Genomic DNA, 14,059 nt, shown 5'->3' with positions numbered 1-14,059 from the left:
TGCTCGAAACGAGAGTGGACCTGAGCAACGACATGACATGGCGGGATATGATCGCGGTGGGAGTCAGAAATGTGGTCCTTGCGCGAGGGAATGCTCGATAAACTCGAGGGACCAAAATACGCGGAGAGGAGAGCGGAGTTACGCAGAAAGGCGAGAGAAGCAGCGAGAGCAAGGCAGACGGCAGCGGCGTCTCAGAACGAGGCCGAGGAGAGCGATGAGTCAGGGGAAGAGACAGCAGGAGAGAGAACGACGAGAGTGGGAAGAACGCGAGGTGGCATGAAGGTCGCTGCGAGAATTGGTGAGAAACTGCGAAGGGAGATAGAAATAGGTAGACGCCCGAGGGTGGGCGACGGCTAGCACCACACTTCTCCCCTAAAATCCCTGTGTGGTGGCGGCGTGCCGTCCTCCCATCCCTCCCTTGGGTTGACTGTTTTCTTTCTTTCTTTCTTTAAAGCTCGTCTTCGACGTCGCCGGTCGATGGAGCTTCCACCGCCTCTGTTACACGCGAAGGGAGAAAGAAGAGCAGACGAACAAGGGTTAGGGTGGGCGACGGCTAGCACCACACTCCTCTCCTTAAATCCTTTTCTGGTGGCGGCGTGCCGTCCTCCCATCCCTCCCTTGGATTGTCTGTTTTCTTTCTTTCTTTTTACACACGAATGGAGCCCCACAGTGCCAACACCGACCGTTGAGGTAAGTGCTCGAAAAGCGAGAGTGGATCTGAGCAACGACATGACTTGGAGGCAAATAATGATCGGAGTGGGAGAGTCAGAAATGTGGTCCTTGCGCGAGAGGAAGGCTCGATAAACTCGAGGGGCCAAAATACGCTGCGAGGAGAGCGGAGTTACGCCGCGAGAGGCGAGAGAAGCCGCGAGAGCAAGGGATCGGCAGGCGGTGGCGGCGTCTCAGAACGAGGCCCGCGAGGTGCGAGGAGAGCGATGAGTCAGAGGATGAAACAGCAGGAGAGAGAACGACGAGAGTAGGTAGGAAGAACGCGAGGCGGCATGCTAGGCGGCATGAAGGTCGCTGCGAGAATTGGCGAGAGACTTGCAAAGAGAGATAGGAAGAGGTAGACGCCCGAGGGTGGGTGACGGCTAGCACCACACTCCTCTCCTTAAAATCCCTGTGTGGTGGCGGTGTGCCGTCCTCCCATCCCTCCTCCGCCTTGGGTTGTGTGTTTTCTTTCTTTTTTCCCGCACATGCACAGACGCACACATACATGGCTCGGGCACCCCCACCAGACAGTGTAGTGGTGTGAGTGAGCACACACACACACACAAACAAGTCACTCACTCAATCACCTACCTACCTGCCTTGGTTGGCGGGTGAGTGAGGGGCGTAAGAATCAAAGCCTCGAGTTAGTGCCAAACGTGCGCGCGCCGAGAACAGAAGCATAGATAGGAACTTCTAGCCACAGAGAGTTAAGTAGAGTAAGCCCCAAAGCGCAATCGTTCACGCCCAACGCAGTTTCGCCGGATCATCTGGCCGGGACCGTTACTGTTGCGCCGACCATGCCCCTGGTGCTCGATGGCGCCGTCGCCGGCTGGCTCCGCCGGCTGGGGGTGCTGAGAGAGTCCGAGGCGGCCCCCTACGGCGACTCGGTCGCGCTTGCGCGGGAGGCTGCCGCCGAGTTCGAGAACGGAGTGCGGGTCGGGATCCTGTTGCAGCAGCTGGGCGGCCGGCGGCCAGGCGCACTCAAGGAGCTGACCACGCCGGTTGCCAAGCTGTACAACTGGAACCTGCTGTTGCCGGAGCTGCGTGAGTATGGTGTCTACGTCGATGCCGACATGAAGGTGCTCATAGTTGCGGGAGACACCGACATCGTCGTCGACGTGGTCAAGCAATTGCACGTGCACGCACACTCGCCAGGGCCGCAGGGCGGGGCGGCTGCGAGAGGCGACCGGTCCGATCGAGGGGCCGCGGAGGCATCGGCCGGCATCGGCACTCCGCCAGCCGCCCCGAACGAGGCGCGCAGTCCCGAGGAGTTCCTCGCGATTTGCCTGCACACGCAACTGCACTCGTGCAGCTGGGGCGAGGCCCTGCAGATGGTTGGCGAGCCGAGCCTCCGCCGCCTCTCGCGGAAGCTGGCGCACGGCGAACGTGGAGACCACGAGACTGCGGTGAGGTACCTGAAGCTCGCGTTTGCTCACTGCCGCCACCTGGTGGCCCTGTGCGGTGCTAGTGAGGCGAATGCAGAGAGGGCGCTCGCCCTGCTGCAGCCTGGGCTCAGCTCGACCGAGGCCAACGTCGCGCTCTGGACCAGCCGGCTGCTCTGCAGGATCGCGTCGGAGCTCACCCAGCGGGGAGGGCAGGCGGTGCTGTGGCTTTGGTTCTCCCGGCCCGACGGCGGCGCGTCCGCCATGATTGAGGCATGGCGCGCCCACCCGGAGCTGCACTCGGCCGGCTCACTGCTGCCAATGGTGCTGCACTTTAGCGGCGACAATGTGGAGCAGTTCATCTCGCACGTGCTGCCTCAGCTGCTCGCCGAGCCGACGCCCTACCTGACCTTCGCCCTCGAGCTTCTGCCACTACTCTCGGCCACCGCCGGCATGCCCAGCTACATCAGGTACTCGGGCGCGCTCCAATACTTGGTCCAGCGCGCGCTCCACGTGGCGCGGCTGCCGTACGCGCCCCCGCTTGGCCGCGGACGCGCCCTCGAACTGCTTGCGCAGCTCTGGTCGAGCTTCCCGGACGAACTCCAGACCATCCGGCTCGAGGCGAGTGCCGACGCCGTCGCTGCAGCCGCCGCCGAGGACGGTGCGTCTCAGGACGCAGCGAGCGTGGTGCTGACGGAGCTCAAGCGCGGCTGCCGCGATTCCGACTTTGAGCTGCAGATGGGCGTGCACGTTGCGCTCTTCCGCTTGCTCGACCGCTTTGCGTCGACGAATCACCCCGCGGCGCCGGCGCTGTTCAAGGCGCTCGCCTTTTCGCTCATCGAGAACCACCATGAGGCGGGCGCCCGCCACTTTATCGCGCGCAACTTCCAGCTCACGCTGATGCAGCAGCCGCAAATCCCCGTGGGCGTGCTCCTCAAGCCTCTCATCAAGCAGGTCACCCTGTACGGCTACGATAACTCCGACTTTGACTTCTTCCTCACCCTCGCCAAGCACCCGAGCCTCGGCCTGCGCCACGCGCTCTTGCTGCTGCAATTCCTCGGCAAGGTCTGCCTCAACGACGCGCTGCATGGGCGGGTCGGCAGCATCCCATTCCTCGTGCTCGTGGAGCGCTACCACACCTCTGAGATGCTGCACGACTTTCTCGAGATCTTTTGCGAGCAGGCGCTGAGCAAGCTGCTGCCGACCGAGCCGGGCGGCAAGAGTGCCGTCGATGGCTCCTCCATCCGCGCCACCCTCTGCGTCGAGCTGACCGCCAAGCTCCTCCACTTGCAACACACCGAGATTCTCAACCGCGTCGCACCGGCCGTGCTTGCCGCCAGTCAGCAGTACCTGCAGCTTCGGGGAGCGGAGCACCCGGGTCTGGCAGCGCTGCTTGGCTTTGCTGAGAAGCATCAGAGCCAAGGCTCGCCGCCGCCGCAAAAGCAGGGAAAGCCGGCGCCGGCGCTTCGGCCACGCTCCGACGCCGTGGATAATGTCGACGCGGTACCGACCGGCCGCAAAAAGGTGCTACCGCCCATCTCTCCAGCCCGATCGCCCAAGGCCGGAGGGGCCACCAAGGCGGAAGCGGCGCCCAAAAAGAGCCCCGCCCGTGCGAGGAGGGCGAGCATCGGCGGCGAGGCGGCGGACGGCCCGGTGTTGTTGCCGAAGCCGGCAAGCAAGGGGACCGAAGGAGGACGGCAGAGAGGAGGCAGCTACGCGGCAGTCAAGGGTGGCGGCTATGGCCGGCCGTCTCCAGGCCGACGGGACCCGGGGTCGGACACCGAAGCGACAGCGGCAAAGCCAAAGCCGACCGAGGAGCAGCGGCGCAAGCTTCGCGAGGACCGCGCCAAGCAAAGCGGTGGGAAGAAGTACGCGGCAAAGCTTGTTGACGGGAAGGCGGCGGCGACAGAGGCGCAGCGGCCGCCTCGCAAGCAGGCGGCAAACGGGGCTCGGGCGGACAGAGCCAAAAAGCAGGCGGCTGACGCGGGCAAAAAGGAGCCGCCGCGCCCGGCGCCCAAGCTCTCCCCGGCGGAGCAAAAGCGCGCGGCGCTGGAGAAGAAGCTAAATGCGGCGGCTGATCCGAACGAGGTGCCGGTGCCTGCCGGCCTTGCCGTCAAGGTTGAGCGCAAGGAGACGCAGGTGCGTGTCGTCCCGCCCGAGATGGGGCTGAGCGCATCAGCCGCCGCCTCGCTCGAGCTCATGGACAGCATCTTCGAGAATGCCCTCGGCATCAACATTCTGAAGCCGGTGGCGGCGGAGGAGACGCGTCTGAAGGTCGTTCCCGAGAAGCGCCCCGCGAAAAGCGCACTTGAGCGGAAGGTGGGTGGAGCAAGGCCTTCTGCACCTGCTGCAGCGTCTCCGCAACGGTCGCGGAGCAGAGCGCCTTCACCTGACCCGGGGTCGAAGCTGGCCGCTCCGGCAAGGCAGCGGCCTGGGGTCTCGCCGGCTGCCCGACCCGCTGCGCCACGACGGCCGCCGAAGGCGCCGCTACAGCCGGCGGAGGTGCCAGGCATGAGTAGTGCAAACATGCCTCCGAACGAGACCCTGATGAAGCGCGCCGCGGTGCGCAAGAAACTCGAGGAGGAGGAGAGGGTCCGCAAGGAGAAGGAGCGGAATGCAAAGCTGGCCAGGCGGCGCAAGGAGGTGCATGCGAAGCTGCTCGACTACCAGGAGCTCAAGCAAAAGAAGGAGGAGGAGAAGGAGAGCAAGGCCGCCGCGGCACTCGCCTCCAAGAAGGAGGAGGAGGCTCGGGAAAAGGCGCGGATCAAGCGGCGCCAGGAGAAGAACAAGGAGAAGCTGATGCAGTATCGCAAGTCGACCTCGAGCACCGGCGGGTCCAGCTCGAACACGCTCGGCGGGACGCCGAACCCTGCAGCGGCCGTGGAAGAAGCGGGCACTGCGACCGCGGCGAAGGCGCCACCCGCCGTCGAGGGCTCCACGGGACTGCAAGACGCGCCTGCGTCCGGGAGTGAGCCCACGGAGGCTGCTGCAACTTCTCCCAATCCGGAGCCCGCAGAAGCGGCGGATGACTCACCAGCTCCAGAGCCGGAGCCGGAGCCGGAGCCGGAGCCGGAGCCCGCGCCGCCCCCCGAGCCTGAGCCCACGGCCGAGCCGGCGCCGGAGGCGGAGGCGGAGCCGGGTGGCGAAGCTGACGCTGCCGAGGGCCAGGCGATTGCCGCAGACAGTCCAATGGCAGGGGATGAGAGCTGACAAGGCAGTTGATGTGCGATTCCTGTCATTCATTTTTGTGTTGGGAGGTGTGGCACAGAGCCAGGTGAGAATCGGAGACGTAACGTAGAGGAGGATGGAGAGAGAGGCTCGCCAGGCTCGGCTCTCTCGTCTCTGCGCTCTGTCCGCTCTCTCTGGCCTCTTTGGGGAACAGGGGAACACAACAGTGATGAGCCGACCTCTCTTTTCTCGTCTTGCTCTTGGAGCGATTGACACGACTCGAGTCGGATATCTCTCGTGGTAACTCTCTCTCCGTGTGTTGTGTGTACTGTACGCTGATGATAACGATTGAACACAATACACACCGTCAATGTGTGACTGAACTAGCAACTACCGTTGACGTTTGGAGCCACCAACGGCTGAAATCCGTGTCCCATGCCGCGTCCTAACCGCCCCATCTCGGCCAATCGCCGATGCAATCGCCGCCGCGAGCTCAGCGGCGCCAAAGACGGACGGTAGTGCAACATACACCTCCATTGCGCCGCGTCGGCCGGCCATGGCGCGCTCCGCCGCCTCCGCGGCGCCGCTGCCAATCACCAGGTGTAGCCTCGCAGGTTCGAACCTGTCGCCGAGCACAAGCCCGCCCTCCGGCACCTCGCAGAGCAGCCGGCGCAACGACGCCACCTGCTCGTCCCCGCAGCCGCGGCCGATGCCAATGGCGGTGGCGTCGGCGCAGCCGAGCCGCGCGCACAGCTCGTCGAGCAGCACCGCCTGTCGGGCCACGAGGGGTGGGGGCGCTTGGACGTGGCCACCCGCGACGCCTCCGCCCGGGAAGAGGGGAGGCCGCCACCCGCTCTCGCGCCCTCCTCAGGCTGTGCGCCTCGCGCCGCACGAGGGCGAGCACTTCGGCCGCGCCCTGCGTCCCGCGCACGAGCAGCTGCGCGCCGCCGCCCGCGCCGTCGGTCAAGCGGCAGTTGGCGGCGCCCTCCTCCGCAGCGGGGAGGAGCCGGAGCCGGACGCCTTGCCAGCTCAGGTCGAGGGCCTCGCGCAGCTCGGTCGCCTGCGCGAGCAGCGCCTCCGCCACGAGCAGCGCCGTCTCTGCGTCCGCACCGCTCGTGAGCACGCCATCGCACCGCACGGCGGCGCGCAGCCGGCGCGCAGCGTCAACCGCCGCCTCGGCGACGCCGCGGCCGCCTCCGTCCGCGCGGCCACCACTCCCACCCCGCGCCCCGCTCTCTCCGCCGGCTGCGGAGGGCGGCCTCGCCGCCTCCAGCAGCGCCGCCTCCAGATCGGCGAGCTGAAAGCTGGGATCGAGGTGGGCGATCCCCGCGCCCCCCACACCCGCGCCGCCCGCGCCGCCCGCGCCTTCCCGCGCTGCAACCACTATCGGGGGGTGCGGCGGCAAATGCTTTGAGCGCAAATGCGTCGAGCGCGAGCTGCTGCTGCCGCCGCCGCGCAGCGCGCGCACCACCCGCGGACTGAGCTGCGGCAGGAGGCGGCGCAGCGCCTCGATGAGCCGCTGCTGCTCGTCTGAGTCGATGCCGCGCCCGAAAAAGAGGCGGCTCGTCTCGAGGCGCATCCGCGGCGGCGGCGGCGGCGGCGGCGGCGGCGGCGGCGCGGCGGCGGCGGCGGCGCCACGCCGCTCGTGGCGCTGTCGCGCGGCGGACGCGCGCAAGGCGGCGGCGAGAAGCGGGTCGGCGGCCGCGGGAGGTGCGTCTGAGCGCTCCTCGCTCGCACCGGCCGCCCTGACGTCGGGCGACCCGTCCAGGGCCGCCACCGCATCCTCGATGCAGCGCCGCACGCCGTCCGCCCACCGCTCGGCTGCCGCGGCGGACGCGAGGTGGCGCGGCACGTGCGGCGGCGCCAGACGAACACAAACCTCTCGCGGCTCGGCCGGTGCTGGCGCGTCCACGAAGAAGGCGAGCGAGCGTGCCGGCGGTGGCGGAGGCGGAGGCGCCCCGGTGAGCAGCGCGTGGTGCCGCTCCGCCGCCGCGTCGAGGAAGGCGCCAACGTCCTGCATCGCACGCTGGTTGGAGGCCGCCGCCGCAGGGTGCCGCTGGAAAAGGTCGGGGTGCACGCGCCGCCAGAGCGAGCGGGCGGCGGAGCGGAGGGCGGCCATCACGGGAGATGGTTCGAAGCACGGTCAGCGATGGCGTTGGACGTGCTGCGAACAAGGCAAAGAGAAAACAATACTAGCCCCGAGTAGAGGGGGCGTTCCGCGGCTAGGGGAAACCCGGAGCGCAGAGCTAACCCTCGGGGACCCGTGTTTACTCTACAGCCCTTTCAAGCTGTGCACAACAGTTCCTTCAGCACCCCGAAATGATCGCCTTCGGGCACCTTCCCCACGCGCCTACGGGCACCCCAACACTCCCACACGCCGAGCCACGCGCTGCCGGCGCCCTGCATGACCCTCTCCACGCACACCGCGTGAAAACTGCACGTACGTCCCCGCGCGCACGCAAACACGCGCAGCGCCATTTCAGAGCTGTGCCATGTGCGTCTGCTCTGTGCTGGCATCCTATGGCTGTCCCGAGCCGCCCGCACCAGCCACGCGCCTCTCGCACCACCAGCGCCAGGCGCACGACCACTCACGCCGCGACGCGCGCGCCGCAGTGCACCTCTCACTGCAGTCTGCGCCCATTGCACAAGCGCCTGCACCTTCTTCAGGCACCATACCGCACCGGAGCGCGACGCGACCGGCAAGACGCTTCACCGCGAGGCGCGCGCGGCGGCACGCCGCGCGCGCAGGCCACCGAGCACGCTCTCCGTTACCCGAGCAGGGCTGCTGTGCAGTCTGCATGCAGACTGCACAGCAGCCCTGCTTGTTCTGAACCATTCAGCCCGCGTGCTCCGCTGCGCCCCTGCCGCCTCGCGCCTGCACGACGCAGATCCTGCACTGCACGAGGCGCGCGCGTGGCACGCTGCGCGCGCGCTCCGCCATCCGTTCAGTTTGCTGTCCAGTCTGCCTGCACACAGCACAGACCGCACAGAGCACACACACATGCAAGCCAAGGTGCATGCACATGTACATGTTTGTTGTGCACGCCGCGCAGTCCCCGCACCGGCGATGCAGCCCGCACCCCGCGACAGTCGCCTGCCTCACGTCGAGCCCGCGCATGCCGCACGCAGTACTTTTGTAATACGATACAAACGGCCTCTTTTTTGCCAAGATCTTTATAGAAGAAAACTGACAGGAAAGAAAAAACACCGCGGGGACCCACTTCCCCCCCCCCCCCCCGAAATTCAGAAAATCAAAGAAAAACAGCCTAACCCCAGTAGGTATAACGCCGAGTGCCAGACCACCAGGGGGCAAGTGTGTGTAGCACCTTCGACCCCGAAATGAAGGTCGCCACGCAAAACCGGGCGCTAGGAGAGGTGAACTGAAGGCTGAGACAACGGAGGCCGAGCCTGAGTGGGCGCCCGCGCGCCCCCACACAGGCAAGCCTCTGTCCTTCGGCCCACTCCGGCGATCGTCCGTGGGCGACCGCGGACAACATGAGGCCTAATCAATTCCCTCACCACCCGACCCCCCTCTAGGGACAGCAGCGCGCTTCTCATCCCGGAGAGGGAAGGAGGGGGGGGGGGGGCGGGGGGGAGATCAGAGAGCCAGAGCAGGGAGTACCCCCGACGGACGCGAGTCGGGGGGAAAGCGAGACGAGAGATTCAAGGCGAACTTCATCGCCCGTCCAGGAGCCCCGCATTAGGTAGCGACCCCAGGTTCAGAGCTAGGCTTCCCGACAGGGCAGGGAACCCCCAGCGCGCAGGCGGGGCCCACGGTAGCCTCGTGCAGTACGCGATACCGAGAGCTGGGGGAGAGGCGCGCCACGCCAAGGGGGACGAGTGACGGGAGGGGGAGAGTAGTGTCTTTCGCAGGGTAAAACGCAATTTTTTTTACTCTACAGCCCTTTCCCTGCGAACGCGCACCCCCCTAGGGGTCAGGGCTCTCTAGCCCGTAGCCCGATGCCGATCATCCGGCCCGCTGGGTGCGCTTCTTAGCTCCCCGGCCCTGGATGTGAGGTTACCGACTGCACTCCAAGTGCTCCAAGTGCTCCGGTCATGTCAGAGCGGTGCGACACCGATATCGTGTTCAAGGAACGCTGTTCAAATTCGTGGCGCTGTTCACGCTTCGCAGGTTAACTGGAAGATCAGCCTGGAGAACAGCCTGGTAGATACAGCCTGGATAATTAGACGGGAAAGAAACACGGTCGTGAGGTAAGCAGCAGCAGAAACACGGGACACAGATGGCTCGCGTGGCCATCGTCGGCAGGCTGCCGACCGAGAACCAGGGCAAATCTCGCGCATGTCTCGGCGTGTACCACGAAATTCCCGCCCTAACCAATGGCCGTACAGCCTACCCGCTATACCGCCACGAGGACGACAAAGTCAAGCAAGCGTTGTGGTACGTGAACGCTGACTCAGGCTGGGTGATTGGGGACTCGGAGGACATTGGCGCCGACGAGGGCGTCATGTACGCTCCCGGTGATGTCGCCACAGGGTCGAGCTCGTCAAGAGTCCATGGCGGTGCTGGGACTGGAAGCAACAGCAGTGGATCGACGCGGGCGACCTGGAGGTGCTGAGCAAGCCAGTGACGTCCGCTGCGGCGAAGGTGCCAGCTGCGACGGGAGACGTTCAGGTCGTGGGCGAGCGCAGCTGGGAGCAGAAGAATGCCGAGGGCCGCAAGAACGCCGTCACCCTTGAGCCCGACACACCACGCAAGCGCAGCCGCAGGCAAAGCGAGCTCCTGGAGGAGCGCGTGGCCAAGGCTCGCTCGAAGCTGGACCCGGCGATTGACCAGCGCGTGAAGGAGCTCTTGCAGGATGAGGGGGCGCTCGAAGAGTGGATCGGGACGAACGATCACGACGAACTCGCGCGGCGCAAAGCGGCGGCGCGCCAGAAGGCGGCCGCGGCACCCGCAGTTGCGTGGCCTCGACAAGGCCTTCGACGACTTCACGGCCGCGGCGAAAGCGCGCGAGACTGTGTGGGATGAGTACCGCGCGGCCAAGGACCGCGAGATCGCCGCCGAGGCCGCCGTGAACAAGGAGCTCGGCGCGCTGGAGCCCTCAACGTCGTGCGTGAAGCGGGAGCCGACAGCCGCGGCAGCCGCCCTGCCAACAGGCATGCGGCCGCCGGGCATGTCGCCAGACATGCCGCGGCTAGTCCCGCCGCCAGGCATGCCGCCGCCAGGCATGCCGCCGCTGGGCATGCCGCCGGGCATGCCGCCGCAAGGCATCGTCTAGTTTTCGTCATAGAGCCCCCCGCCGGGCAGTTGGCCAGTTGCGCACACTCGTGCGTGTCGTTTATGATAACGAGCAGTTGTTCATTCTACATCGTCCAACGCGACAGCACCTGGACCACGGCCTAGGTGTGCACTGTGGTTGCCCAGACCCCAGTGCCCGCGCGCGGCCGCTGCAAGCGCGCTGAGCTCCCTGACCCCACCGGGGACCGGGCCGCCGCCCCCATAATGCATAAAAGCACACGCGCCAGGACAACCGGCGGCACTCGAAGCAAGCCCACACCCTCACTATCTTAGTCGCGCGCTGGCACGAGCGCCACTGGCCGCTCCCGACGATGGGCGGATCCTCTCAAAGACAGAGCTGCGTTGGCCATTGCGGCAATCTCGGCGTCGGAGGGCATCTCAAACTGCCTCGTGGCTTCGGCCGCAGCGCACTCGGGCTTGGCGGCCCTCGCTAGGAGCTGTGCCTGGATCGCGATTGCGCCAGCGCAGCCAGCCAGCATGAGGGTAGACTCGCCCACGATTTTGGAAAACATCCTGAGGCGCGGCCAACGGTCAGGCGATCAGTAATGTTGCAATCCAGGGCGATCGGGCCGAGCAGCGTGTCAGTGTGGCCGTGTGCGCGTGGGCGGTTCGCGTGTCGCCGTTGTGGGGCGCAGGCGAGGGCGCGCAGGGCGGCGATTGGCCTGGAATCAATTTGCAAGCGCACTCTGTTTGACGGTTGTTTGGCGTTTCAACCGCCGACTTTCCGCCACGTCCCGGCGGGAGGCCGGGAGCCCGCCCTCTAGATTCCTTCCCCCCTCCAGTTTATCGATGGCGATTCGCCACATACGAGAGAGTATCCGTACCCCGATGCGCGATGGCCGCGAACGAAAAGTACGACCATGTGGTTGTTCAGGACTTAGGAATCCTACTCGGGAAGCGATCCCCCCGCGCGAATTCTTCTTTCGGCCGATGTCTGTGCTGTTTGCGCCCGTCCACGCACGCCCTTGAGCCTTGTCAGTGTGCTGTGAGAGAGGCAGCATACACACATACATGCAGAGGTTGTGTTTTAACCCCGGCAATTGTTTTTTGTGGATTGTCCAAAATACCCTCGCACGAACTGGCGAGACGTATGGTTGTTGCACTTGTGCAAGATTGGGCGTCTTCTGCCGCAGTCCCTTTGATGGGAGGCCCCCGCCTAGCGCTCTAGGTCTGGCACCAAAGCGCCCGTGGCGTAGCTAGAATTCTCACCACGGTGCTCGCGGATTCGACCATCCGCCTGACTACCATTCCGACGACGCCTTCTGTGAGGAGGACGGCATCTGTGAGGGCGACGGCTTCTAAGCCGTCGCCTTTGCAGTGCCAGTCCCGTACCCGGTGTCGTGCGATGGACCCTTGTAAAATTCTTTCTGAGGCGGCCCCGACTCGAAGTCAGTCGACGACACCACCACTGCATGCCTTCCGCGAAATCCCGCCGCCCTGCTGGCCCGCGCCCCGACGACCGCGGCAGCGTGATCGGCGGCGACGCGAGCTGTCTCTTCCTACTGACACTCGCAGCCGGTGTGACCCGGCTCTGGCGAATCGACCTTCCCGCCACGCCGGTGTACGACGAGACGCATGTGGGTCGCTTCCTCAACTGGCGCGCCGCTTCTGCCGTTCCCAAGCGCAGCCCATCTAATCCGCCATCTCAAATCCGACTCCTCGCGCGTCTGCCTCCAAGGTACCACCAGCGCGCCTACTTCTTCGACGTGCATCCCCCGCTAGCAAAGCTCGCCATGTACCGCGTCGCGCTCGCCCTGGGCTTCCGCGGCGCCGCCTCCTGTCCGTACGAGTCGACCGAGCCGTTTGCGGCCGAGTGCGACCTCGCGCCTCAGCGGCTGCTGCCGGCACTGTGCGGCACGGCGATGGTGCCGGTCGCCTTTATCACTGCGCGCGCCGCCGGGCTCTCGCGTGCGTCGAGCCTGCTCGCCGCCTACCTCGTGCTGAGCGACAACCTCTTCCTCGCCCTCTCGCGCCTCCACCTCAACGATATCATCCTCGCCCTCCTCGTTAGCCTCACCCACCTCGCCGCGCTCTCTGCGACGCGCGCGCCGCCGCGCGACGCGGCCGCGCCGCTGCCGCTCGCGCCGCTGATGGCGGCCGGCCTCGCCCTCGGCGGCGCGCTGCAGTGCAAGTACGGCGCGCCCCTCACCACCCTCGGCTGGCTCGGGCTGCAGAATCTGCTCCTTCTCTGCCGGCTCGCCGCGCAGGGGCGAAGCGTCGCGGCGCTCCTCCGGCAGGCGGCGGCGCGCGGCGCGATTCTGCTCGGGCTGCCGCTGGCGATGCACGTGGCGATGCTCCGCCTCCACCTCTCCCTGCTCCCCAACTCTGGCGACGGCGACGGCTACATGTCCGAAGGCTTCCAGGCCACGCTCGCCGGCAACCCGCTCGCCGCTTCGCTTCCGCCTGGAGAGAGGCCCTCCTTCCTCGCGCTCGCGCTCGAGCACGCCGCCACCCAGTTCCGCTACAACCGCAACATGGCCATCCTCTTCCCGCGCGGCTCGCACGCCTTCGACTCGCGCTGGTACTCGTGGCCGCTCGCCGCGCGAGGCGTCCACTTCTCCCTCGTCAGAGATTGGGCGGCCGTCGCCGCGGCGCCAGACGACCAACATCTGCTCGGCCTCTTCATCCACCCGAACCCGGCCATCGCCCTCGCCGCCGCCGCCGCCGCGGCCGCCGCCGCCGCCCGCCTCGCCGCCCTCGCGCTCGGGTGCGCGCGCGAGCGCCTGCGCGGCGCGGAGGGCGCAGAGCGAGCGGCGCGGCTCGCCGGCGCGCTGAGCGGCGCGGCCGAGCCGGGCGGCACCGCCTCGCTGCTGTGCGCGATGCTGCTGCACTGGCTGCCGTACGCGACGCAGGACCGGCAGACCTTCCTCCTCTACTACGCGCCCGCCTACTACTTCGCCATCCTGATCGCCGCCGCCGGCTGGGACGCACTCGTCGTCCGCGCGCGCTCCGTGCCCCGCCGGGTCGGTTGGGCGCTCACCGCCGCCGCCGCCGCATTCTTCGGCTCCTTCACCGCGCGTCTCTGGCGGCTCGCCGTCGGCGCGCCCGCCACTCCGCACGAGTGGCACGCGATGCTCCGCCTTGCGTCGACAGAGTGCTGGGCGGAGCAGTGGCTCGGGGAGACGTGCTGGGCGAGCCAGACGTGAGGGGATAGCGCGGGCTCCGCCTCCGGCCGTCTCATGTGTGCCATCATCGATCATGTGGTCACAGCTCACACAGAGAGAAAAGGAAGAAGCCGGGGAGTTCAGCCGCTGAGCGGCTTGTACGTGTACACGCATGTCCCAGAGTGGAGTACGTAAATATACACACAAGTAAAATCCGTTGGCGCACACCGAGGAGTCAAGAGACCGCGTGCGAGGTGCGTGCGTCTCTTAAAATGTGTGTGTGCGCGGCGGTGGCCGATCTGGGACCGATCTCTCACTCTCCACACTCTGCGCCTCTCAAGACTCCGGCCGGGCTAGCAGCAGGTCCGAGAGGCACTCACACCGCGTATGTACGAGGTTCGGTATCGACACCACCACGTAGGCTGGTGTCTCGGTAT

General features: G+C 66.5%; 4 protein-coding genes across 4 annotated transcripts; 2 read left to right on the top strand and 2 right to left on the bottom strand.

Moving 5' to 3' along the window:
• Positions 1 to 1,508: 1,508 nt before the first annotated feature.
• Positions 1,509 to 5,303, top strand: EMIHUDRAFT_222779 (hypothetical protein; the record flags this gene model as incomplete). Its single annotated transcript, XM_005792711.1, has 2 exons — positions 1,509 to 4,412; positions 4,575 to 5,303. The coding sequence occupies 2 exons, from the start codon at positions 1,509 to 1,511 to the stop codon at positions 5,301 to 5,303; spliced, it is 3,633 nt and encodes a 1,210-aa protein (XP_005792768.1).
• Positions 5,304 to 5,651: 348 nt separating this feature from the next.
• On the bottom strand, positions 5,652 to 7,380 carry EMIHUDRAFT_222778 (hypothetical protein; the record flags this gene model as incomplete). The annotated part of the gene is made up of 3 exons (XM_005792710.1): positions 5,652 to 6,032; positions 6,112 to 6,359; positions 6,999 to 7,380. The coding sequence occupies 3 exons, from the start codon at positions 7,378 to 7,380 to the stop codon at positions 5,652 to 5,654; spliced, it is 1,011 nt and encodes a 336-aa protein (XP_005792767.1).
• A 3,407-nt stretch (positions 7,381 to 10,787) lies between these two features.
• On the bottom strand, positions 10,788 to 11,324 carry EMIHUDRAFT_222776 (hypothetical protein; the record flags this gene model as incomplete). Its single annotated transcript, XM_005792709.1, has 2 exons — positions 10,788 to 11,031; positions 11,233 to 11,324. 2 exons carry the CDS (start codon positions 11,322 to 11,324, stop codon positions 10,788 to 10,790), a joined length of 336 nt encoding a protein of 111 aa, XP_005792766.1.
• A 606-nt stretch (positions 11,325 to 11,930) lies between these two features.
• EMIHUDRAFT_222774 (hypothetical protein) lies at positions 11,931 to 13,664 on the top strand (the record flags this gene model as incomplete). Its single annotated transcript, XM_005792708.1, has 3 exons — positions 11,931 to 12,524; positions 12,645 to 13,082; positions 13,371 to 13,664. The coding sequence occupies 3 exons, from the start codon at positions 11,931 to 11,933 to the stop codon at positions 13,662 to 13,664; spliced, it is 1,326 nt and encodes a 441-aa protein (XP_005792765.1).
• Between the last annotated feature and the right edge of the window lie 395 nt (positions 13,665 to 14,059).

This window comes from Emiliania huxleyi (assembly GCF_000372725.1).
Source record: "Emiliania huxleyi CCMP1516 unplaced genomic scaffold EMIHUscaffold_105, whole genome shotgun sequence".
NCBI lineage: Eukaryota > Haptophyta > Isochrysidales > Noelaerhabdaceae > Emiliania > Emiliania huxleyi.
Note: the sequence above shows the minus strand (reverse complement) of the source record. Positions and strands in the feature narration are given on the sequence as shown.